Source organism: Styela clava, chromosome 11 (genome assembly GCF_964204865.1).
Source record: "Styela clava chromosome 11, kaStyClav1.hap1.2, whole genome shotgun sequence".
Classification (NCBI taxonomy): Eukaryota; Metazoa; Chordata; class Ascidiacea; order Stolidobranchia; family Styelidae; genus Styela; species Styela clava.
Window position 1 is genome coordinate 15323455 of NC_135260.1, and position 25622 is coordinate 15349076.

Sequence of the window (25622 nt, forward strand, 5' to 3'; positions counted from 1 at the left end):
CGGAAAATGAATACAATAAATCAGTCAGTGGTCAGTCCCTGTTGCAAATTTAATTAGTAACTTCAAAAAGTCGTAAGGGTAGTTTTAATACAATACTGTTGAGTTTTTTTAACCTACCACATTTTTAATGATGAGCAACTTTTTTACAGTTTAGTATGCTATACTTTTCTTACTTTTGGAGAATATTTCACTGATTAAAATATTTTGGATACTTATATATTCGAATTTCCTACGGACAACAGCACAATGAAGGGGATACGTGCGCATAGCATACGCAGTCCTGCGATATTATTTTTGATTTGCATTTGCGTTATTTTATTTGGTACGACATATGGGGAATTAAACACAAGAAAAGAGGGAAGAAGGCTTCATAAGGACTCAAACGAACTCTCAGTTTCAGAACATCAAAATATTCGTACTAGCAATGCTACCTCACGTGTATCTCTCATCGAAACAAGTCCTATCTCACAAATAAATCCCAGTACAGATGCTAATCAGAGATCAGTACAGAGACGTAAAGACCGACAACGGAAAAAATCTAAACATGGTCGACGTGAGAAAGGAAATAAAAGGAATGGCAGAAAACGAAAAGATAATGAACTAAACAGAGGTGGGGAAACGGACATCAACGAAGTTCTTCGAAATACAATGAGACATATGTTTGGATTTGACCACATCCCAGTAACCACATTGCCTCCTGTCGACGCGAAACCACGTACTGCATACGTCGATCTTGATTTGACCGATTCCCATACCGACTATGTGAACAAAAAAGATATCAAGTCGTCCTGGTTAGACCAAAATGAAGATATGATGCCGCAACCTCCGGATTTCATGTTAGAGTTGTACAGAACATATTCACGAGATAACAACTTGATGATGTTGCATTCTATATCGCAAGGAAATACCGTCCGAAGCTTTTTCCCATCTCCAGGTGGGTGATATGTCTTGTTTTTTTTAAACTTTGCTGTGTACAAAAAACGCAGCGGAATCAATTTTTCGCGGGACCCGAGTAGATATTGGATAACAGAGACAAGTTTCAACCGTGAATGGAATGACATTGGCGGTTTCTTACACGATAACGTATTAGGTAAAAGGTTGTCAATATTGAATCGACTCCCACATTTATTTTCTGCTATCAGATAAGTTTTCGAGTAATGGATTCTTCCTCTAAAATCAATCATACTCATACGTTTTATGGTATAGAAATTTATGATCAGGTATTTGATTTACGAAAAAATAAAAATAAAATGGTAATAAACATTCACTATAGCCCAATCCATCAACTTTGCTCTTTGATTATTTTGTGAAGGACAGTAATAAGTATCTTCACTTGCTATATTATATATATATTTAGCACCATTTCAATAGTTAGGTTACACCCCTATCTGTTTACAAAGGTGTATATTTAACATATGATTGTAACCTCTCATTCAGTGCTCAAAACCTTAATTCCTCACTGAGTGGTACCTAAACTCAAGCCAGATGTCGTTCAAAAACTAAATATCTTCCAAGGCCCACAGACTGTATATGACAGCAATTGGGATTGGTGGGGTTAGCCACATCCTATCGAAAGTGCGCAGATGAACGCAGGTGAATGAGAAAAGGTGTGGTCGAATAAAAATATCTAATTTTGACCCTGCCGCGATCTTCACCGCAAAGTGACATCACAAACAACATTGACATATACTTATGTTTTATGTTACGCAGGTCTGATGTCGGCAATAGCATTTACAGATCATGTATTTTTACGATGCTCATTTTTTTTTTGCAAAAAGACACATAAAATATAAATGTATTCAAATGTTCAATTGATTTTATATGCTCTCATATCGCGCGATGAACTTATTGTCCAATTTGTATACGAGTTCTGTTGAGGATTTTAATATCGTCGTAAAACAGATTCGCCTTTAGCGGCAACAGAAGCAAAAATCCGCCGCCGGTAGTATCTAAGTACCCGATCTTATCAATTCAATGAGGCTTGAATTTGTTTTCACACCTCATTGCTTTCCGAGAGCCACGAAATGTTTGCAAAACAGTGAGCTAGAAGCGTGGCGTTATTTACCCCAAATTTGGAATCCAAAAAATTCTGAATTAATAAGAGAAAACTGGGCGATCATCGAACAGGTGTTCTTGCGTTTTGGAGCGTGTGCCGTCAATCAGTCTTCTGAGTTGAGTCTTGTCAAGGTATGAATGATCTTCGCGTGATATATTATCATATAAGAGCCACATATGAACTGCTTTGATACTATTCATTCCGAATATAGCCCATGAATAAATTGAAAATATAATTGGATTACGAGAATGCGAACCAAAATGGGCGAAATTTCATCGACGAATATTAATTCTCTGGCACAATATTTTTCGTCAATTCAAAAGTCAAAGATCAAAAGATTGATTTTACTTCAGGTCGGTTTACGTCACCAAAGATGATTATGTGTCCAGGTGCGATGGTGACAATTTAACGAAAATTGGATTACTAAATTATCATCGATCATAAAATATCTGTTGATATTCTGTGATGAAACTGAAACTGTTTATCCGCGCCCCATGTTTGAATGATCTTGGCAAAAATTTCAAACTTGTTTTTTGAAAATACTCGCAAACACAATGTTTATGCTTTACCATACTATTTGTTGCCACCAACCTCAATGTCGTCCTTTTAGCGAAAGTATTTTTCGTCCTAGAATTAGCAAAACTGCATTTGTGACATTTTGAATAAACTGTAAACACTTATGTGCGTGTATACGCTTCACGAAAACACAATTTCCGTATATGAAAGAATATGAAAACGTAGGCTTGTGATAATATTAATAAATATGTATATTATAGATTTGCCATATGTAGTTACCTTCTATATTCTAACTCGGTACACGACTAAGACCGCGGTTTCTAACTTGCGGATTATCTTCGGCTTTTTTAATCTCCTTGAAAAAGTTGAAATAATAATCTTGCGGTTATCGATGATGAGTACCTCACGAACAGGTGTGCGAGAGAATTGAACGAAAAGAAAAATGGAGTATTAAAACGGCATTAAGACGTTCTGAATTTTAAGCCAAATAATCGGCATCACAATACGCCATAAATGATAAAATGCAAAGTTTGTATGAGTACATAACACCTTCACACATATGGCGATGGGACTCATTTTAATATAGTTATTTATATTTCATCCGTGCTTGCTTCTTCTGGTCGTGGTTTGGAAATAATTTGTGAAAAAATGTGCAACAAAATAACGCTCAATATTATGGTATGTTAAATTTATGTTTTCAAGTTTGAAAAAAGCATTGCTTTATCGGGTCAGCTTTCCCACATATTCGAAAATTTCTTATATGCTTCAACTACTTATCTTTTACTCGTCAGCAAATTCATAAAGTGATTTTGGGAATTATTAATTTTTAGGACAAACAAAATCTGCCAGTATTCTTAAATATCTAGGCGCATTTCAATGGAAAATATTTCACAATTCTATTTGTGATAGGCATTAGTACGAGTTGGTCGATACATTTTCATATGTGTTACTGAAATTAGTGTTTTGGACAGAGTACAAATTTCAGTGTAATTTCTTCTTTCGAACTCTGAATCTATGAAATTTCTGTTTCATTCGGTTTCAGCGATACGTTTTTGTATTTTACAAACAGCTTTCAAATTTAGTTTCACCAGTAACGATGATAATTTTTATCTTTGTTTTTGACACCCGTGGATCGCTAACGCATATTAATTTCGCCACCTGCGACCCAAAGCTGCGATCGACCATACGAAATCCGTCACGATCAACTTAGAAACTCAAGTAATGATCCGTACGGGGGTTATTTGTCGACATGCTGATGAAACTATCAGTCCACACCAAAATTTGAAGCGTGAGCAAACATTCATTTACCAATTGTCCGGATAACATTTACGGTGATTAATCCGCAGGCGTGAAAGCCAAAGTACTGGTGTTACCCTCATTTGCACTTGTCCATTAATCTATATATACAATTTAGAGCGTATTAACAACTGGTGCTCATTGCATTTTTGTTCATCTACCTTGCCGCTTGTTGATGAGAAATTATAGAAATGAAGGCTTAGAAATAATTGATTCGGGATATAAACTATATTTCTACGACAATCTCAGATCTGTTTGTAGAATTCAGTATGCGTTTGCCAAATCTGTCCGGGCAAATTCACCCAGACAGCTTTTTTTACAAATTGTTGTTTTTCTATATCGTTTCCTGTTAAGTATAGTGAACGGGAAATATGCATTTTGTCGTTAATCACTTATGATTTCGACAACCTTGCATCGTTAGTGAACCTCGATCCCACCTGTTTTCCATATGAACAGTCGATATCGCCAATGTTAACTAAATTTTATAGACCACAAAAATGAAGGGTACAGACGAAGAGACCAAATGGTTTGAAGCCAAAATCAAATATATTCATAATTTTATTCTAAAACACGTTGAACTGTTCAAATTTGTACTGCTTCTCACTACGATTTACGATTCTGTAGTTGGTATGTAAATAACGAATCAAAGATAAATCAAGCAAAATGTCAAATGATTTCCACAAAATAACGAATGAAGACGAGCAGTCCGCGGCGATTAAAATGAAGTTATTTTAATCATTATTTCAGGTAGAAAACAAATTGCGGTATAGCCTGCTTTGCTATGGCACCAAACAAGTTTTATATTGGTATATTAGCCTCATGTGTGTGTGTATAGAATGTTCCTTATGTGGTGTTAGTCCAGGATTTACTATTTATACTGACATAATTGGAAATTATTGTGGAACGTACAAAACAGCTGGATGCATAGCATTCTTAGCAATCGAACTATTAAAATGTAAAAAAAAAAACTGGTTAGATATCGTTCTAAAACTCGAAACTAAAACAAATAGGATCACCATATCAAAACGAATTCTCCTTGTCAGATTAAAATCAAAATCTAATTCAAAGATTAAAATCCATAAGACGAATGATAGACCACCTGTGCATGCCGTACTTGAAGTGGTGACCTACGACGGGTTGCGACATCAAGTCATAAAAACAATTTATGTTATGCCATATTTTATCACTTTAATTTCGACAGAAATTGTTTTTCTTAGTGGCACGATCTTGGCCACCTGTTTAGTTATCAATATGAAAAAACTGTATTTTGATCAGATGCATCAAAATACAACTAAGTCCACCCTCCGGCTATCTGTCACGCTGGTTCACGGACATTTCATTGTCAGAAATAATTATATTTGTGCCATCAAAACATGATCAATCATACCGTATTGCGACCCTTACTTAGTCCGATTCTCGCGGTCAACAAATTTATCTTGACAAACTCGCTACCAATAATCGCTGCTTTTATCCTGGGTTTTGACCAGCTCTTGAGCACCAATTTGCGAAGAGGAGAGAAAATGTATTAATATTTTATTGCGCATATCTGACATATCGTTCAAAAATAAATGCCGTTAAAGTCTAAACTGTATAAATATGCTTCTAATTTCTACTATTAATGTTGTGCTTTACTTTCTATTTCAGCCGATCCAAGCGAACGTTCAAAAATACGAAAGGCCGTGACTATAAAACCAGTTCAAGCCAACACAGGCGCCACTGACGGCAGCAAACAGACAACGGAGACTCAACGATATGAATCGCCATTTCCTGTGTTCCTATTCAATCTTAGCTCTATTCCGAGACCCGAAACTTTGGTTCGAGCTGAAATTCGTTTAGATGGCATGACCAGATCAGCAATGTTCATGAATCAACATAATATCGAAAACACTCAGAACGAAACATCACTTCAGAACTTGAATATCGTCGTTGGTGTTTACAAAATCGACTCAAACGATTGTGCGGATGGGCTTGATTGTAGCGTATCATCCAAGGTACGTTTGTGGGTTACTAGTAGGTGTTATGACTTACATATTTGGATGAAATACATTTTGAATACAGTGTAAATAAGTGGGCCTATCATTGGCAAAAATTTTTATTTGTCTTAAATTCAATTTTTTTTCAGATTTTTCATCGAATAGGAAACACCACTGCATTGAATTTTGATGCAGTTGCATCCTGGTCAGCCCGTAACCTGCTTCGACTTGCAACACAGGCAAGAGACCGAAATCATTTTCTGATTGTGAGATTTGAGAATAGACCGGATGAAAGTTTATCGCGTCAAATTCGGCACACTGAGAAAGAAAGCGCCGGCGATGATTTGCCTTTACAATTCATGATCAGCGAAAATGAGAGACTGAAGAGAAGCAGTAACAGAGCAAAATACAACTTAGATTCTTCTGGTTCCTCTTTAAAAGAGCAATGGTTCGACGTAAATTTTGATCACAGCCCGGAAACGCCGATTTTGATCATATACTGCAACGATTCTAGAACAGCCCTTGTAAAGGACACCCCGTCACTCGCGCCTTCCATTATATGGAGAAGACTGGAAAATATGACAAATCTATTTAAAAAAAGGGTAAGTATATTACTTGGATTCAGTATACACAAAAATGCATATATGAATATATACTTTTTTAACAGTATTTGCTTGAAGCGTGATCACGCGCACTCAGCGAAGTCGCGAACGACCTGTAAAATGCCAAGATTTACTTCCGCTATATCGTTGGAAATGTATCTGTTCATAAAACAAAAAATTCTTTGCAGGTTCGGCGTTCTGAACCCCAGGATATAGCCAAGGATGAAGTCGATAACCGTTTTGTGGACGAATATGACGAAAACAACCATGGCTCCACTCGGAGGATGCAAAAAACTACACCCCAAGTGGTAGAAAAATATGATAGTGAAACAAAATCCGAAAATCGCAAGGGTAAAAATGTAACAAAAATTAAAAATATCATTTCCAATGAAAAGTCGGGTAGAAAGCGGAGGAGAAATCAAAAGTGCAATGACGGAAAAAAGAAAGGAAAGCGTGGCTGTAAAAAGTCCAGCAAGGGACGGAAAAAGCAAAAGAAAGTTCCGCTTCATCCATCGGCAGTAGAACGGGACGAAGACTGTGGAAGAAAGTCAATGAATGTTGATTTTGCTTCGATCGGTTGGTCGGATTGGATCATTTCGCCAACAACATTTGAAGCGTATTACTGCAGCGGTCGTTGTGAAATATCGAATATGCAGGTGGGGAAGGTAACTCAATTATAGATTCTTGGCAATAAAGTACAATCATTTTGTAATGGCAATAATACATACACCCCTTGTGGTATTTTACTATAATTTCCGATATAAGATGACGAGTGAAACTAGCTACGTGACATCGTGCAAGCGTTCTTTGAGCGAATATAAGTTATTTTTGTTGTTGATCCGAACATCTTTGACGTCCAAAAATACAAATTTTAGTTTATTTGTTTTTCCATGAGGTATCTTTTAGCATATCCATAATTAATTCGAAAAAATAGGCACTCATTCAGTTGCATATTTAAAATTAATAATACCTTTATGTTTTACTACAGAAAACTGGAACAACGAATCACGCGATAGTCCAAGCAATTGCGAGACTGGCTGGGGCTACAGTTCCAGAGCCTTGTTGTGCTCCAGACAAACTTATGCCGCTTTCCGTTTTGTTTTTCGATGAAAATAGCAATGTCGTGTTGAGAGTTTACACTAATATGTCAGTGGAGACATGTGCCTGTAAATGAGCTTGGTGTCCTCATTTGATAATAATAATAATTATGAACCGGGACCCGGGCAGATAAAGGTTCGCTGGATGAGGCGTTAAAATCACGAACCAACAAACTGGGACTTGTCGTGGGAAACAAGCGTACGTATTCGAACGCTTCACAAACACCAATTGGATGCGATGCAACCCCTCTTCTTCAATTTTACTTCGGCGAGGAACACTCTAAAAATTGTTCATGTATTGAAGCGTTTACCAATTTTACTATTTTTTATATTAAAAAATTTGTTTAAAACGTTTCTGTTGAGTTTTTCTATTTCTTAATGCAAATGTGTTTTCCAAAATACAGCATATACAACAACAAAAGTATTTGTTGTTGCGACTTTTTAAATCGAGTGTTGTTGCAGTTTACATTCTTTTGAAAGAAATAATTGATTTTGCCCATATGGTTTCCCCGGTGTGACTGAAATGATTAAATTTTCAATGGTTTTCAAAGGTGTACTTCTTGTAACATACGTAAAATACACGGATTAGCTGAATATAAGAATCAAGCAAAATGTATCGTGGTTTACCTAATTTTTACTTAATACGCATTACTCAGAAAACTAAAAAGATTCTATTCAACCATGTAATTTTGGTTCCTTTAAACAAAGTGATTTTCAATTGTTAACAAAATCTTGCAAAATAACTCGTCGTGCTATCAATATTTTTATATGATCTACTTGATTTTTCAAGTTCACAAGTAATTTACTTTATATTTTTTTTTCATTTTTTTGTGTTTTATTAATCAAACAATTGATTATTTTCTATACATAAACAACAAAAAAATAAAAATAAATGCATCGTTTATGTTTACTTCCATAAAAGAAAAGGCTTAGTTGGACGCTCATGGGTGTTCACAAAACAACAACTTGGAATGCCAGTTGATGGCTAAGGTGACCCTCTTTTTGGAAAACTAAAAAAAATTCAAATACCCTGGGAACCAAAATATTTTGGTAATTAAAAATTCTGTTATGAACATTTGGTAATATTTCAAGTGTGACGATCAGCTCAGGCAAGTAGCTTAATTTACAAAATTTTACCGACTACCTCGTAAGTGTGAGAATGCTGGTATTGCGTTTTATGGCCATCAGAACAATAGTGCCCCTAGCGGCTTTTCTGGTAATTTTAGAATGGGTAACGACGCATGCGCATCGACCACCTTTCGACCGTTATTTTTTCATCGACTTTCGAGAGATATCGTGAGTAAGCATTATTTTTCATATTTTGCAGAGCTCCTCAGTTTCGCTTCAGCGTGTCGTTGGGACTTATCAGTTTTATGAAAGTTTCAGAGGTGATAGAGATTGTAGAAAATTACTGACTGGTGATTTCTATCGTAAGTTAATTTTATTTCCCCACAAAAACATACGCATAACATAACAACACACACAGAGTACACAGAAATATTGGGAAAACTAACAAAACCTCTAATAAGGGTCAAAGCACGTAAAAATACATGTGCCAGTCTACCCATGTTACACACACACACACACACATATATGTATATATATATATATATATATAAATATATATCTATAAAGCTAATGAACACACAAACGTGTATTGTTCGGGCGAAGAACACACTGTAAACATAGTTTCAGTTTAAAAATGTTATGTCGAAGCGGGCATGTTGGGTCTGTAGTTTGCAACATCTGTGATTTGTTAACACCGGGCACATTCGAAGCAAAACAATAACTTGATTGAGGTAAACAATCGAAGAGCAGTGTGTCAACAAAGTAATAAATAAATTCCAAATGTCTTCACATAAAATTCTTGATTATGAAGTAAGTAATGTGCTGTAATTTAGGCTTCAAGGTGCAACGCAGTTCACTATAAAATATATGACCGATGGATTTTTAAAATTGTAATGACAGGTAGCCACCAGGTACAACGATGCCAAAGTAGCCCAATTTATTCGAAACCCGTTTTTTCGTTTCCCCAAATTTTAAGTGTATCTGTAAACCATTCCTAACATTTTTCGTCCATTTTTTTCCATGGCAAATTCCACTAATGGAGTTGTTAATTTCGATACTATCATCGCGTCTTACCTGCATCGCATCCTGTCTTGAATGACATCCTTATTAGGACAGCGAATAATACATTTGGAATATTTGTAGCGTGTCATAGGCAAGACGGTATTTATGAATCGATATGTTCAGTAAAAAGCTTCTATTATTCCCTATTTGATTAAGGCAGCCTCTTCACCAGGATTAGGCTTTTGATAGCGAAAGGATTCATCAGATGACGAAGAAGAAGATGAACTGCGCCGTCGCCTTCTCGACTCCTGCAACAGAAGAAGATTCAAGTGCAACATCTTGACCTCGGACCCTCTTCCTAAGGAATGACCATTACCTGGATTTTGCAGCAATGATGGACGTCCTCAAGAACAACGCGTCGACGCAAATCAGCGGTCGCAAGGTAACTTGGTTCCTGACCTTTGCGGCAACTGACAACCCAAATGCCAGTTGCCAGGAGAGCTTTCTTTCGTTCCCAGGTGGGCAAAGACGAACTACTAAGAGCACCATAACCGTATCAATGCCCATCGAAGCTCCAATTCTGATCTCCTTACGGGGTTTCCGGACGAAACCTCGTACACAAATATCTCTTTCAAGTCTGGGCATGAAGGCATTGTGCTGGACACCAGATATGTTGGCCTGATTTGTAAAATAAAAAAAGCTTTCATTTCTGAGGCTTTAGTTTAGAGGAAGAGATGAAAAAAAATGTGGATTAACCTGATCATCCGAGTGATTTAGGGTTTAATGGTGACTCCTTTGGCGATACTGGTGATGGTGATCCAGCACATGTCTATATGTTTCAAAACTGACAATTCACCTCAGAAATTTTTTATTGAAAGTGTTCTTGTCGTTTTGTTAGTTTAAACTTTAAGGTTTAAACCAGTGGTTCCAAAACTTTTTTGTACCATCGCTCCCCTACAGTATTTATACAATGTTTTTACAAAAAAATGTAAAATCAGAAACGAATATATTACAGACTAAATAAACAAGAAGACAAATCATAGTTCATAGTGTTTTTGATGAGATAGATGAGCTTGATGGTCTCTTTAGAGTTTTTTTAATATTTGGTGACATTTCCGCTAAGCACAATCTCAAATCACCCCGTTTACTGACGGAAAGACGATTTCGTTGTTGTGATAGCAATAGTGTCACATCTGAAAACCCCTTTTCCACCATATAAGAAGTCGAAAATAAAAGAATCCGGGTTTCTACCTCCTCAAAAATTACGCCGGTTACTTGCCTGATGACTTGCCCCAAATACATCGAAACGATCTTCGCTAAAATTCATCTTCGATTCCTCATCATGTACCACGGCCTCCAGTCCGGTTATCAGTCCATAAATTATTCAGCCATTTATTTGTTTCAGATTCACAGATAGCGTGGGAAGCCGTAACCGACCATCGGCTACATCCCAGGGGTCGGCAACTTTTTGTCGCGGGTCAAAATTAGGGGTTGCAAGTCACATATTTTTTGAAAGTTGAAAACAGAACAGCGCGCAAAGACTGCGGCTATTCATGAACCAGGCTCAGTCGTTTTATTAAAAGAAAAAAAATGACAAATGACATTTAGTGTGACACTGTCACGCGTGATAGCTTTTCGACATCGGCAGCACAATGAATGATGCTAAGATTGTAACATTTTCTTAATGGGCATCACTGATCCAAGCTCTCTGCTTGTTCTTCGGAATGTTAATTTTTGGGAATAATTGTTCGCACACATATGTATTTCCAAACATCGTAGTGAATTTTTTCGCATTGTTTGTCAAATTTTGATGGAGCATTTCTTTAAAATGATCCATTTTTATAAAAATCAAGCAGTACTACATATATCGAATAGAATATGAATTTTATTTCTTCATTGCATTGTATCTCAAGGAGATCCATTTGAATATTGGCTGCGCCATTGACCCCATACACTCATCATCAACATTTCTGCGTGTTGCCATTTGTCTAATTATAATTAAATTGTAGGTTCGTTAAACGAGTAGCTGTTTACTAAATTGTCAGGGTATAATATAATTTAGTCTAAACGTGTCTCACGATAAGTTCTGTTACGTAAAAAATATAAACTACTCTTTGAGCGTAGTAGTCCAGCAACCTCTCGCATATGATTATCGCCACGGGATTCAAACCTGCGAAACACGCAGAGTACGGTAATCAAGTGCACAATGCGCCAGCCGCCAAAGAAAAACAGGTTTCGCGCTGCACTGCACTGCACTGCAACGATAATGAAACGGCTATTGGCCATTGCTAGCTTGGGTGCAATAAATTACAAAATGCCATTCAATTGGTATATACTATATATATATCCTATATTATCTCCATAGGAAATTTCAGGATAAATATAAACACTTTATGTCATGATGATATTGTTAACAGAAAAACTTCCTTGAAGCAATATATGCCGAAAAAACACCCAAATGGTATACAAAGTGTTAATTAGAGCTGATCCCGTTACAAGTTGCATCCCTCAATTTGAAATTCATATCGGTAAAACCACGACTTCCTGCATATTTTCAAATGATCATTTGCCAACAAGAGAGGCAGCAACACTCTGTGAAGGCACCAAAGCCCAAAGGCTCCTGGGACAACTGGAGTGAAACTGTTTACGTTGGCACTCTGCGCTGTGCGTAAAATAAAATGTATACGCTATCTTGTGACTGGATAACCGTTTTGTGAGTTTTTTTCCAATTGCCCACAATCCTGATGACATTTTATTTGTTTTGAGGACGGAGAAAAATGGTTCAAAATATACCAATGTTATGTTTCCAAAAATTGTTGTAAATCAAATAACTTAATTGTCGTTAGTCTTTACCCCGATCGCTACTGTTTTGGTCAATCTAGAAACAGTGATAGATTCCCGCTCGACATACGCGATCCATATCTACTCGACTACCCACAGCTCGCTTCTCGTCAAATTTCATCAAAAAATGAGATTTTTCTGGGTCAAAATGCCACTAGTGGTCGGGAAACTTCGTTTCTTTATTTCAGAAGAAACTGAGGCATACGGGGAGATAAAATAGAGATAGAGCTGTGAAAATTGGAGTGGGAACAGCTTATATTCACTCCTCGTCGTCTGTGGAGTAATGAGTCTTCATCTTTATTGCCAATTCCACGCGTGAAAAAGGGCGCACGCGATTTCCACTTTCAATAGTGCAGTAACCGTGATTAGCAACCGCATGAGTCAACGGCAAGACGCGAGATCAGAGTTTTTCAAACTTTTTTCTGTAAAGTACCCCCTAGTCATGAAACAATCAACCCGAACCCCCAGTAGTCAGACACCGAACAAAGTTGTAATATATATATTGACTAGCAATTTTTAAATTGTATTGTAACGGATATTAATAAAAGTATATATTTCATCTATAACTATACAGAACATTAGTGTGAAGGCTGTCCCTGTCCATTGCGAATAAGTTTCTCAATTCCAGGAGCGTTTTTTTTTGCTACCATACCTGCTGTAACTAAATTCAATCTTCGTGTTGATGTTATTGCTCTTGTCCTCCACCTAACTAATGAATTCCTAAAATCTCTCCTGCAATGCTTGCAGCATATTGTCTTTTGAGATTTCACATTTTGGCTGCAAAGCCGTGGATTTCTACATTTTTGCGTCACAACAACGCAAGACCAAGGAAAATCTACGCTGAGTTTCATTCAATCGGCACGCATTTTCTTCTGGTAGTAAAAGACATTAAAAAATAGCAACACGTGAAAACTCAACTACCATCCAAGCTCCCCTGGAAATCTACCTTTGAACCTCTGGGGGTTCGCGAACCCAAGCGCTATACGATATGGAATACTACAGGCTAACATTTTAGATCGAATAACAGGTAAACATACATAACATCTGACCAGTATCCTCAAATACAATTTGAGACAAAATTTTTATCAATTTATTAGGAAAAAGACCATTGAGTGAAATGCCCAAACGGGGTCCAAAAACAATGTTAACCGACAAATAGGAGAAAGATCTAAGTGACTGGGTGAAGCAGATGGCGCTGAGGACCTGGTCTAACAAAATCGGAGGTTTGTTTTATAAATAACTTCAAATTTGTATGCTTAGAATAAATGTGCAATAGGGTAGATTGAATTAAAGAATTTAATTTTTTTATATATCCCTCAGAAGAAAAAAGTTGACATTTCTGAGCCATACGATGAACCACGACCTCTCAACCTGTTACCAATCTCCGTCTAGCTAACCATTTATAGATTTCAGATGCATGCAGTGGTATGATTCAAATTTTTTGTCAGCCGGTTCCATCACACAAATGTCATATTTTTCAGCCGGTTCTGTTACAAAAAGTCATGTAATGCTAACCGGTTCGCTAATCTCATAAAATTTCGTGAGACTAAACCGTGCGAACCGGCTAAATCCCACTACTGAATGCATGCATTTTGTTTTGGAGTTACTTGAACTCCCCTACAACGGCAAGAAGTTGAGAAATCATCGCGCACGAAGATTTCTACCACGGTATGCGAAACCGCGCATGGCAATGAGAGGTACCATTGCAAGCTTATTCCTAATGCTTAGCACCATGTACAAACCCAATTACCCCACTGCTGAATTGGAGTTGGCCAGGGCCATGTACTGTTCAGGAGAGAAAGTACGAAATTGGTTTGCCGAGTTTGAAAATATGATTAGGGACGTAAATCAAAACGCCTTAGTCAGGGTCGTCCAACCCGTGTCCCGCGGGCCACATGTGGCCCGTCGAGGAGTTTCGAGTGGCTCGCGCTGTATTTTCGAAAGAAAAAAAAATTGAGTAAAACTTCTATTTTTCGAGTGATGCAGTTAATATGAAGATTTGATACAAACAATTTGTTTATTTTCCTGAAATGGGCTCTGCTAGCCCTTTCAAACGAGCCATGAGTGCCATCCTCAACTGGAAGAAATCAATACATAAATGGTGGCTTACACACTTGGGTAGAATGGCTGTTTCAATGACCTCATAATTTGGCAGCACGTACTCGTACAAGCAAGTTTTTTCACAGATGAACCATGTCAAATCCCCTCTGAGATCACTAATTTCTGACAGTCATATGGAAAATTCGCTTCGCATTGCTACATCGTCCTTTTCAGCGAATATTGACAAACTTGTTAGCGAAAAACAGTGCCAAACTTCACTCTAAAATGTATACGTGTAGAAAAAACTTGGTTGACTTTATTGTATCTTCGTTTTTTTTTATTGTTCTTATTATTGAGAAAGTTTAGTGCGAGGGTTTTGTTTGTTTTTTCATTAACTTTTGGTTAGTGTAGCAAAACTAGAATATAATTACCATGGTAAGTGGCCCGCGCAATTAACTAAATATTAGTAATTAGTTATTAGTAAACTAAATATGGCCCGTCGGCCAAAAAGGTTGGCCGACTCTGCGTTAGATCATACGCGCACACAACCGGCCAAAACTTTTTCCTCATCAGAAAACCGCAATCGTTCAGAAGATGATGAACTGGAACCACCAGTTGCTTCACACAATAATCACCCAGGTCATAGAAGGTCCTGCAAAGCAAAACCCAGAGCCTCAAATAACGCCCCCTGAGCAATTAGAAGAATAGATAATCTCATCAGAAGAATTATGCCCCTTGTATTTCAATCCAACTTTCTTACTATAAATATGGAAGACTTTTTGAACAACTCTATCGATCCACAAACTCTTGAACAATTCGATATTTAAAAAATGTCTTCACAGTCTCCAACCATTTCAAATGTTCCTGCTGTTTCTCCATCTCGGAGGTCCGCCATTTCCACGGACATTCCATAAACTTCGGGGCTTAAACAAGATCGTTGCTCAACATCAAGTCCCGTCCTAAACACCAGAAATCCAGATCAGTATTTTACTCCCCAACTAATGAATTATATTCTCAATTATCACACGTGATAACAAAGTCCAGAAAAGCATTGGACGCCATAGAAATGAATACGTCGTCAAAAGAGAAAGTTTATTTTAAAAAACGCTATGAAAGAGGTGAAATAAGCGAGGATGGCTTTCATATAGCATGGAAGATGTCACAGTTTTTTTAAAAGATGTTGCTACTATGTGCTGAATGAATCAGAAAACTCAGATTCCGGATTTGTGGTTTATTATACGGCAACCTTACACTTAAAACAAAGGACACAACAGAACGCCGCCGACCGGAGCCCGTCGGCCAGAGAAAGGAGAGCGAATGACATAGTTTTTCTCTCACGTTTAGTGAGTGGTCGGAGTCCAGATCCGACAAAACAGCATTGAATATGGGTCATCAGAACAGTTTATAAACATAAAAATCAGTGGCGGCGCGTCAATGGGGCCAACCGGGGCAATGCCCCGGTTGTTTTTTCGGTATAATAAAAAATATTCGAAAAATACCTCAATATCGGTTGCACAGACTGTCTACACTAGCCATATTCTCCCGACATGGTTCATTTTTCGCTCGCAAAGCCTTCGCCGAACGTCGACGGGGCGACGCCGATTTTGCCCCGGTTGCTCATTGTATATCGTATTCTCTCTTTTATCTTCCACTCGCCGCGTTTGTCTCGTTTGTTTTCTGTTTCTTTTACTAAATCATCGGGGCCGATCGGGGCTAGCCCCGAAATTATGACGACACAATGCCGACGTTTCTTACAACAACGTGTTGCCATATTCACGCATTCCTTCTCGTTCGTTGGTTGCTTGAAGAGTTCATAGTTTCCTCGCCTTCGTTTTTGTCGCTTGTTTCGCTATTTGAATCAGTTAGACCTTTATCAGTTAGACCTTTAGTCCATTTGCTTTCGATTTTCCACATTCCTTTTGAGCTCCTCACTTCTTTCCGGCTTCGCATTTCTTAGCCTTGGACCTCATAATGAATAAGGTTGATGCACTACTTCGCACTCCGTTTTCGCAGCTGCCGCTGGAACAAAAATTAGAGGTACAACGTCTTGGGCCTTATCAACCAAAAAAGTTTTCACTGGAACAATCCCATGACGGAGGAAAGCGTCGGCGTACATTCTGCGCAGAAACTTGGTATAAAAAACACGAATGGTTGTGTTACAGCGAGGACAAAAATGCACTTTTTTGTTTTTATTGCCTACTTTTTGCTACCGCCCGTGACTCACGTTGGTGTAAATTTGGTTTTAGAGATCTTAAACATCTTTCCGAGCTTGCCAGGGATCATCAATCTTCTATGGAGCATCTGGACAATGCAGTAAAATACCGAACATTCGAAAATGTTAATATTGCAGCACAGTTGGATGAAGGACGCGCGGTTTCTATTCGTCGGCACAACCAAAACGTCGAGAAAAACCGCCATGTTCTCGGTCGATTGATAGATGTTTTGAAGTTCATTGGTTGTCACGAGCTGTCCCTCCGTGGGCACGATGGACGGGCTGGCTCTTCTAATAGAGGGGTATTTTTGGATATGGTGGAATACACCGCATCCCTAGATACAGTATTGAGAGATCATCTTGATGCCGCAACTGTTTCGAAGGGACATCTAAGGATATCCAAAATGATTTGCTCGACTCAATGTATAAAATTTATTTACAACATTTGGCTCTGGAAATTGAGAATTGCCAGTTCCTTTCGATTCAGTCTGACGAGACAACTGACATCACGTGCGTTTCCCAACTGGCTGTGATTTTTCGGTTTGTAAAAGATGGTAAACCTACCGAGAGATTTCACAGCTTTGTACCAATCGTTGATCGCACGGCTTGCGGGATATCGGCTGTACTGAAAGAAGTGTTACAGCCTTACAACGCGAAGTCAAAATTGATAGCTCAAACTTATGACGGCGCGGCAGTCATGAGTGGGTCGAAACATGGTGTTCAAGTTTATATAAAAGAAGATTTTCCTCATGCGCATTTTTTACATTGTTATTTATGCACACCAATTTAACCTCGTTAATAAAAATATGTGTCTTGATACCCCTCTCGTTCGTATATTTTTTGCAAATGTTTCGGGGTTTTCTTCATTTTTTTCCGTTTCGCCGAAGCGCTCTGACCTCCTTCGCCAGATATGTAGCCGCCGTCTCCCAGCTTGTGCACCAACACTTTGGAACTTCCAATCACGCGTGGTGCAGGGCGTGTCCGAAATTAGGTATGAGCTCATTGAGTGTTTCAATGGCATTCAGAGCTCTCCGGTTTGGGACGAACGCTCTGTGAGGGAGGCGGCAGGTCTAAAGCGTCTGCTAGAAGATGGTGAGTTTTCATTTTTTCTCCACAATATTCTATCACGTGGATGTATTGTACGGCGCATTGCAGTCAAGGCTAATAGATGGAGCGTCTGTGCAGTCGTGTATTTCATACCTCTGCGATGCTGTATCTCGTATCCGGGAAACAATAAAATACGACGACACGCGGAGTGCTTCTTTACGCCGGGGGCAAACAACGCGGCGTTTGATTTTGTCTGCAAAGGAATGCTGTGACATTCTGGTGAATCAAATAGGCGATCGTCTGCGCACTGAACACCTTGCCGCGTTCTCTTTGATGAACCCCAAAATTTTTTCAAAATTTGCACGTCAATTTCCCATCCATTTGTTGGCTACTGTCTCCAAATTTTACCCCATGATAAACGTGGGTAAATTGGAAAATGAATTGCGATGTATATACACCAATCAAACTTTTTTTAAACATCACATCAACTTGCGCGCTCTATGGGTTCCTCATAGATAACACTCTAGTAACTACTAACTACCTTTGCGGCGTCTGCAAAATTTCTGGACATCATTTTGACGACGCCTATTTCTTCCGCCGACGCAGAGCGAACATTCAGCACGCTGAAGCGTATTAAACCGTATCTCAGAAACACAATGAAGCAAGATAGATTAAATTCCTTGGCTGTTTTATCCATTCACAGAGACGTTATTTCTGGGATGCATGACTTTAATCAGCGCGTTATTGAGCATTTTGCTTCCAAGAAACCGCGGCGTGTTGCATATATGTTCAAGCAGTAGAAGTCCAGCAGCATATATATCTATGAGTGAGCGACGCATGTCCTTATCTTTGCATTATCTTTCTTCATAGTAACGTTTTAAACCTTATTTTAGGTTTTGTCTGCTTTCCCGAAGTTTCTGTTAATATGTCATTGTATTTATCTGGGTAAATATTGCCTTTCCTTTTGAAAGAGGTTTCAAAATAAACTATGTCTATATAAATTAATCCCTTGACTTGGACCGGTTTTAAAGACACTTTCTTATCGTTAAAAATTGTCGCTTTTGCCGATTGGTTGTTACCGATGGAATGGTTTTTATACTCATAAAATGATGGGAGAACTTACAGCGCTCATCCTGTCTCCGTAGATAGGGGTGACTTGGTCCCGCAGTAGCTTGCCCCGGTTGTCAAAATGACCACGCGCCGCCACTGATAAAAATATATATACAAACAAAATAATCTCGGACGCTATGAAGCGAGAGATAAAAAGAGAGGAAGAGCAGCAAATAAAGACAAATATTAGAAATTATTGTAGAGAGAAGAATTGTTCTAAAATGGCAAAAAAAGAAATTTTCCGTGAAATGCCGGTAAAAATGAAATCGACGAAAAAAGCCGTCCGTAAGAAACTGCCTTTCAATTTATTGTCAGACGATGCATTAAACAAATTAGAATCATCAATGTAGGAAAAGAGAAAAATTCAGGAGAAGAAGCAAAATAATATAGATTGGAGGAAGTTACAGAAATTAACGAAAAGCAAGTTGTAGAAGGCAATAAGAAAAAGAAGCAGAACAAGGCGGAGGTAAGCGTAAAGCATAGCAAAACAGACGAGGATAATAAGTGTATAAATGCAAAGATGTGCTTTGTGTGACGATTGCGACGCATGGTTTCACTTGAAATGCACAGGGATTAACCCAAGTCTTGAAGAATCAAATATCGATTTTGCATGTTGCATAGATGAATAACATCAGACCAGTTTAAATTTTTATAAAGCTAAGGCGTCAGCAAAATACCTCACTATTGTTAACATCTTCGTTGGTATAAAATTTCTTCAAATTATTCGTTTTAAAAAAGAATACTTGATATTTGGATTTCCGGAATTAGTGGAAATTTGATCACATCTCCCCCCACAATCAATTCATGAACAATCACTGAGTGGTGAATAACGTAATAAATTAAATTTATTTGTCCTGTATTCTTTTAGGTTACATCAACCATGTTTGTTGTATTTGTTTTTAATCCATAAGCAATCGGAATGTTTCTTGTTGGTGTTTTTGTTCGACTTTAATATTTCAGCGCCATTGGCAAATTTCATTCCTGTGAAGTAAACAATAATTTTTCACGAGCACTATTCGTAATATTTTTACTTTTATCAGTTTAAGAGTTGACATACTTGTAGAGCACATTGGGAGTAATCGAAATATTGGTTTAGCCTCTCATTATATTGAACAGCAATGCGTTTTCGGTGGAGCTAAAAAAGGATAAACATTCTTTGTGGCTTCGATTACATTGATTTGTATAAAAACACTATTTCTTGGCATTTGTAAATCGATAATTTCTAGCGCAGAAATAAATTTGATAACATTGTTTTTTGCAATGTAAACATGCCAGCCTCTACGGAAGATTAGGATTTTATACACATCCTGGGGACGGGGTGAAGAGATGAGCCTGATTAATCATATGACAAGACATGGCGGTTTTTTCAGTCAATCTGTTTGCCATACTGCAAATGTGTACACGTTTATGTCTTTTGGGAACTTTTAGTTTAGTTACATTATTCAAAAATTGATATCGCAAACTGCGCCATAGACTAGCATAAATTTAAATATCAAAGAGTCCCAACATTCTTCATTTTATATTTTATCAAGTTAATATGTCAAGCTAATAGCTCTTTTTCATCAAGCTTCGACCTGTTAATTATATCTCAATACTTCTTCATTGAGCTCCTTGTTCAATCTTTGATAAATTAATCCAACCATTACTAATTACTGCAAAAATTTGCATGAATGGCCTGGACTAATGAATTGCTCAAGTTCCGTGTAAAAAACACTTCTAATTAATATTTATATCTAAAGTGTTCAAAATCATTTCACATAGTGTTATATAATGTTGCATCCTATTTATTCCTATATTAAGCCAACCCTTTGCGAACTGGTGTGTCTACAAAATCTGCATGAATGGCCTAGACCAGAGAAATGTATATTTTACACTAAAAATCTGATTTGTTTCGATGATCCCACCTTTGCTCCAGAAGTGATTATATTGCACGAGAATGTGTATACTGCTTGTTCTGTTTTCATCCATAAGAATACAAGTTACCCAAATAATTGGTATCTCGCCCTGCCTTCCCACCCATTTCGCTTCTATCAATTTTATGTGTTTTGATATTTTGTTATCGATTGTATTGATTATATTGAATCTTAAATTATACAAAGTCTACAATTTACTACAGCACTTGCATGAAGGGCTCTGACCAAAGAAATGCTTAATGTTTAAACCAAAATCAAATTTGTTTCGATGATTACATGTTCATAATCCTGCTTGATATTTTTTAACTTATATTCATTCAAAAGTATAAAAGTTATCTTGCCCGCCCACACTTATTTCGATATGTGGATAATTCCGTTATTTAAAAAAACACTTTCATATTAGAAAATAGTAATATACATGTAAATATTGTATATAGTGAATAAACCTGGGAGGTATTGATATATTGACACCGAACCTGTTATTTTTATGCCTATTTAATTAAATTGGGTCACAACTGACCCTGATGACCCCCAAAGGTCGTATCGTTGCCTCCCAGTCATGCACCGAAACATCTGTTTATTTGATATTTGTGTATTGTGTGCATATATCGTTTTCTTGGTTTGACAAAATGAAATAAACTCTTCCTCTCTCTCTTTATCAGTACCTATAAGCGACATGTGGTTCATTGTTTTGAATAGAAATGATGTATTTGAACATGTGAGCAAGTTTAAAGCGCCGACTCCTCAAACACTCTCAAAAATATATGCATTTTGTCACGCTTGGTAGATCTGGGCTGATTTGAGACTACCAGGCATCGCACACACCACGGTCTTTTCGGAAACTTGCCTGAGCTGTCGACATGAAGGCGAAGGGAGAACTTAGGGAATATAAGGTTGTTGGGCGAAAATTGCCCAGCGAGACCGAAAAAAATCCTCCCCTGTTTCGTATGAGGTTGTTCGCTCCTGACCACATCGCCGCAAAGAGCAGATTCTGGTACTATCTTTCTTATTATAAGAAAATTAAGAAGAATGCTGGGGAAATTTTACAATGCTCAAAAATGACGGAGAAATCTCCAGGGCGAGTGAAAAATTTTGGAATATGGCTGCGTTACGATTCTAGAAGTGGTTCTCACAATATGTACAGGGAATACAGAGATGTCAAAGTGGCAAGTGCAGTCACCCAATGTTACAGAGACATGGGTGCTCGTCACAGAGCACGACCTGGTTCTATCCAGATCATGAAAGTGGAGGAAGTTGCTGCTTCAAAGTGCAGAAGAACAAATGTTAAGCAATTTCATGATTCCAAGATCCGGTTTCCAATGCCTAGACGTGTGCTAAGCAAATCACAGCAAAATGCTCGTCGTTTCACCACAAGAAAACCTATGTTGTTTTAAACTTTGCAACGTGGTGTTGGAATAAATTTGAAAGAGGAGTGGTCTATATATTGTGTTTACGTACAGAGTATAGAGGTGAAGATAAAAGGTTCAGGTTATTTTTAGGTATGAAGGCTGGCAATACGGTCTCATTTTAATCGGGTGTATACAGATATACCGCTGTACAGCCTGGTACTACACATCCTGTACCGTCTTATGGTAACTTTGATTCCCCCATGCTAGCCACTAACATAATCCAGCGGAACTGCGGTTGTTTTATTGATTTAACAGATTTGTCGATCTCTAATTGCAGTTATAGGTTCGGTGATATAGCAAAAAAGTTAGTGGATGGATGTTTCAGCGACAGCGACGTGCTCACTTAGAAAATTATGTCATTGGGTTACCTTTGTTCATTCTGAATGTATAGTTTATCACAATTCAGTGGTTGTCTGTTGTGTCGTGTAGATTTGCTCTCGCGTTCAGTTTAAACTTCACTCCCGTTTTTGTAGGCATAACATCACACGCATGCATGATTATCGGGTATTTATCATGTAGAATGCATCACCATCCTCAACATACCACATACATGGCTATAATTACACATCAGTTGTATTCAACTTTAACATATTTAAGGGACATTTGCACTAGTGATAACTTGGTAAATATGAATATGTGTACGCTGAGCTAGAGTGCATATGTATGAATAAAACATTGCTTTATGCGGTCAGATAGTCTTTAACATTTCATGTGATTTTTGCGTAGAGTCAGACTCCCAACGTCAACAGAACTTCTACACAACAATATCCAAAAGCATGTAAACAGTTTTAAAAAATTCGATAAATACATGTCACCACACATACTCTTGATACATTTGTAAATTATTGCACTGATGTCTTGATTAATTAGTTGAATCTTGGAACTTGATAAGAACAATGTAGAAACAAGTTCACAAGATGTACTGCTCAGATGAACATTATCACATATTTGGAATATTTACATATATTCATTCAACTACATGCTTTTTTGACGAGTGTAACAATAATATCTAGTTGGGGCTCTTTATTAGGAGAATCTAACGAGTCACGAAATAATTGAGTATGTTGCCAAGCATTATCACCTTCCCCGCCAGATAAAAAGGCATGGATAGATATAACAGTAGTCCCGAACACCTCATGTGTGAGGGAAACAGTTTCTTTGATAGGAATCGTATGGCTATCTGTGCAGATGAGAAATTTGACAGAACCCGATTGGAATACAGTTGGCTTTATTCTCAATTTTATCTCCTTTATAACAATATCAGATTTTAGTTGTGTTAGGTCAATTTTCCAAGATAAATGGGCTTTTTTACTGTGTTCAGCACGAGCTAAATACACCATTTTCCAATCACTTTCAACTTTCCTTTGAATATGAGCATGTGAATTAACAAGCGATTGCCAGCCTGGAATTGGCTCAGAAAGAGACTTTCTTATATAATGATCTTCAGTAGAAAAATATTTCAATTCAATAATATTATCTGCCAACTCCTTTTCATTTGGGATAATTTGAACATTGTTTGCAGCGTTACCCATTTCTCCTCTTGCTTCCCTCCATTCTAGTGATCCAGTAGTTCTTCCACCTAACCCACTTTGACTTTCAAACCTAGGTGACAAGAACTCGACCATCTCCTGTATTTGACGGCTCTCTACAATTCTCCGTCTCACTGGAGATAAATGGTTCATTCGAGAATTTTTGAGCTTCAAAATTTTTTCTCTAAGCCACACTTCTCTGCAAATTAGTTTTCTTCTTGACAATACATCTGCAACATTTCTAGTGTACCTCCATGTGACATCAACAATTTCATCACATGAAGCAGCTACTATTATAGACAGTTTCTTCCCCCATCCTTTTTCATACAAAAGAGGTTTATCACACTCATTTTCACAGGGATCACAATGCAGCCACCTGCCTGCTGCTTTTGAATATACTTCAGTCCAAACGTGGTCAGTCCAGTCTAGAACATGCCTAGCATCGAAACTAAGTGACCGACATAAAAGTGTAAAACAATTGGCCCATTCTCCACATCTTCCGGTTCTAGTTTCGAGCAGCTTTTCTGGGTGATTGTACCTTGGAAATCTAAGCGTATCATTACACTGTGTGCATCGATATCCTTCAACTCTTCCAGCCCCCCATCTCTTTTCCTCGGATGTTGGCGAAAGCATACCAATTGACACAGACTTGCCATTGAAACAAGTTGGGCAAGATGGGGCATCTGTCCAAGTAAAAAATTGATTTTTGAACCAATCTAATAATTCTAACAATAAGCAATCATCATACTCCATCTTTTTGTGAATTTGGGAAATTACAAAAGTTGGGTTAGCGGCGAGTCTCGATTGTGCTTTCTGCACAAGGGTTTCCATAGGAATTATGAAACGAGCCTTTTCTTGTAAAGCCGGATTCTCATAAACCATAACATGTTGAAAATGTGAGGACAATTTACTATCTGTCTGAGTTTCAGATAATATGATATTTTGTAAAGATGTTTCAACATTTTCTTTCTTTTTAGTTGAATTTGTAACTTTAGGTTGCTCTAAATTTTGCTTTTCTTCTAAAGCACTTTCCAGCTGAGATTTTAGTTCGATCAAATAGACAGAGTCATTGCTGGTATAAATAAACTTGTTTTCTGATTCTATGAAACCCATTTCAAACAGGCACTGGACTGCTCCATCAATGGGAAGAAGAGACTCCATGAATGTACGACTGCCAACTTGAATCGATTTATATTTTTCGACACCTGGGTTGTTTTTGATGTTCCTTGCAATTTTAACAAGCACTGTTGCAGCTTTTATAAAATCTTCTTTTGAATTTGTCAGCAGCCGAGCCACACAGCTACAATATTGCTTTTCAGAACCATCCATTTTCACAGCCGAGCACTATGAAATCATGACATAAATGGCACCGAATACTACATAGCAACTGTGCATTTCAAAAGTATGAAAAATTCAATTATACATACATAAAATCTCATTTAGACTTGGCATAATTTTATATAGTCTACAGACATAACTGGAGCACACCAGCTCATGATAGTACCTTCAGACTCAGTCTTCTACGACCTGTCGACAAGCTACGCTTTGGAAATGGCAAGTGCAGTTTTAAGTATTCTGTGGCGTCTGCAGCTGCCGCAAAATCATGGCGGTATTTCCATACCATGGCGGCTACGGCCAAATCTATGGCGACCATGGACCTTTCCCCGAGCATCGACTTCCTTGTTTACTTCGTGACATTGGCCAATCATCAAATTGCAAAAAGTGACGTAACAATGCTCCCTTTTCGCATCCGCTCAGACACTTTCTCACTCAGACAGATTTTCAAGCGTGGTCGTAAACATTACCTCGTTTTCGCATTTTTGAACTCTATTTGTTAGTTTTCAGTTGTGTTTTGGAAACTTAAATGTAAATCAGATAATTCAATGGTCACCCTGTCTTCCTAGGAGTTTT

At 37.7% G+C, this 25622-nt stretch overlaps 3 protein-coding genes across 4 annotated transcripts; 2 read left to right on the plus strand and 1 right to left on the minus strand.

Annotated features, from left to right (window-relative positions):
* Nucleotides 1-131: 131 nt before the first annotated feature.
* Nucleotides 132-7986, plus strand: LOC120347787 (uncharacterized). Of its 2 annotated transcripts, none has more exons than XM_039417877.2 (5): nucleotides 132-934; nucleotides 5513-5859; nucleotides 5991-6443; nucleotides 6632-7108; nucleotides 7432-7986. In XM_039417877.2, the coding sequence occupies exons 1-5, from the start codon at nucleotides 247-249 to the stop codon at nucleotides 7615-7617; spliced, it is 2151 nt and encodes a 716-aa protein (XP_039273811.2). In that variant the 5' UTR covers nucleotides 132-246; the 3' UTR covers nucleotides 7618-7986. The 2 variants fall into 2 exon arrangements, with proteins under 2 accessions (XP_039273811.2, XP_039273812.2); XM_039417878.2 differs by having other exon boundaries at nucleotides 6632-7099.
* A 13602-nt stretch (nucleotides 7987-21588) lies between these two features.
* Nucleotides 21589-22207, plus strand: LOC120347474 (large ribosomal subunit protein eL20-like). Its single transcript, XM_039417471.2, has one exon. It carries the CDS (start codon nucleotides 21634-21636, stop codon nucleotides 22165-22167), a length of 534 nt encoding a protein of 177 aa, XP_039273405.1. The 5' UTR covers nucleotides 21589-21633; the 3' UTR covers nucleotides 22168-22207.
* Nucleotides 22208-22674: 467 nt separating this feature from the next.
* Nucleotides 22675-25240, minus strand: LOC120347473 (peptide-N(4)-(N-acetyl-beta-glucosaminyl)asparagine amidase-like). The gene has a single exon (XM_039417470.2). The coding sequence runs from the start codon at nucleotides 25038-25040 to the stop codon at nucleotides 23154-23156; it is 1887 nt and encodes a 628-aa protein (XP_039273404.2). The 5' UTR covers nucleotides 25041-25240; the 3' UTR covers nucleotides 22675-23153.
* Between the last annotated feature and the right edge of the window lie 382 nt (nucleotides 25241-25622).

Excerpts from the sequence above, each read along its gene's own strand:
- LOC120347787 (XM_039417877.2), top strand. The coding sequence starts at position 247 with ATGAAGGGGATACGTGCGCATAGCATACGCAGTCCTGCGATATTATTT. Across the intron at positions 6,444-6,631 it reads CAAATCTATTTAAAAAAAGG|GTTCGGCGTTCTGAACCCCA; the intron begins GTAAGTATATTA and ends AATTCTTTGCAG. Across the intron at positions 7,109-7,431 it reads CGAATATGCAGGTGGGGAAG|AAAACTGGAACAACGAATCA; the intron begins GTAACTCAATTA and ends GTTTTACTACAG.
- LOC120347474 (XM_039417471.2), top strand. The coding sequence starts at position 21,634 with ATGAAGGCGAAGGGAGAACTTAGGGAATATAAGGTTGTTGGGCGAAAA.
- LOC120347473 (XM_039417470.2), bottom strand. The coding sequence starts at position 25,040 with ATGGATGGTTCTGAAAAGCAATATTGTAGCTGTGTGGCTCGGCTGCTG.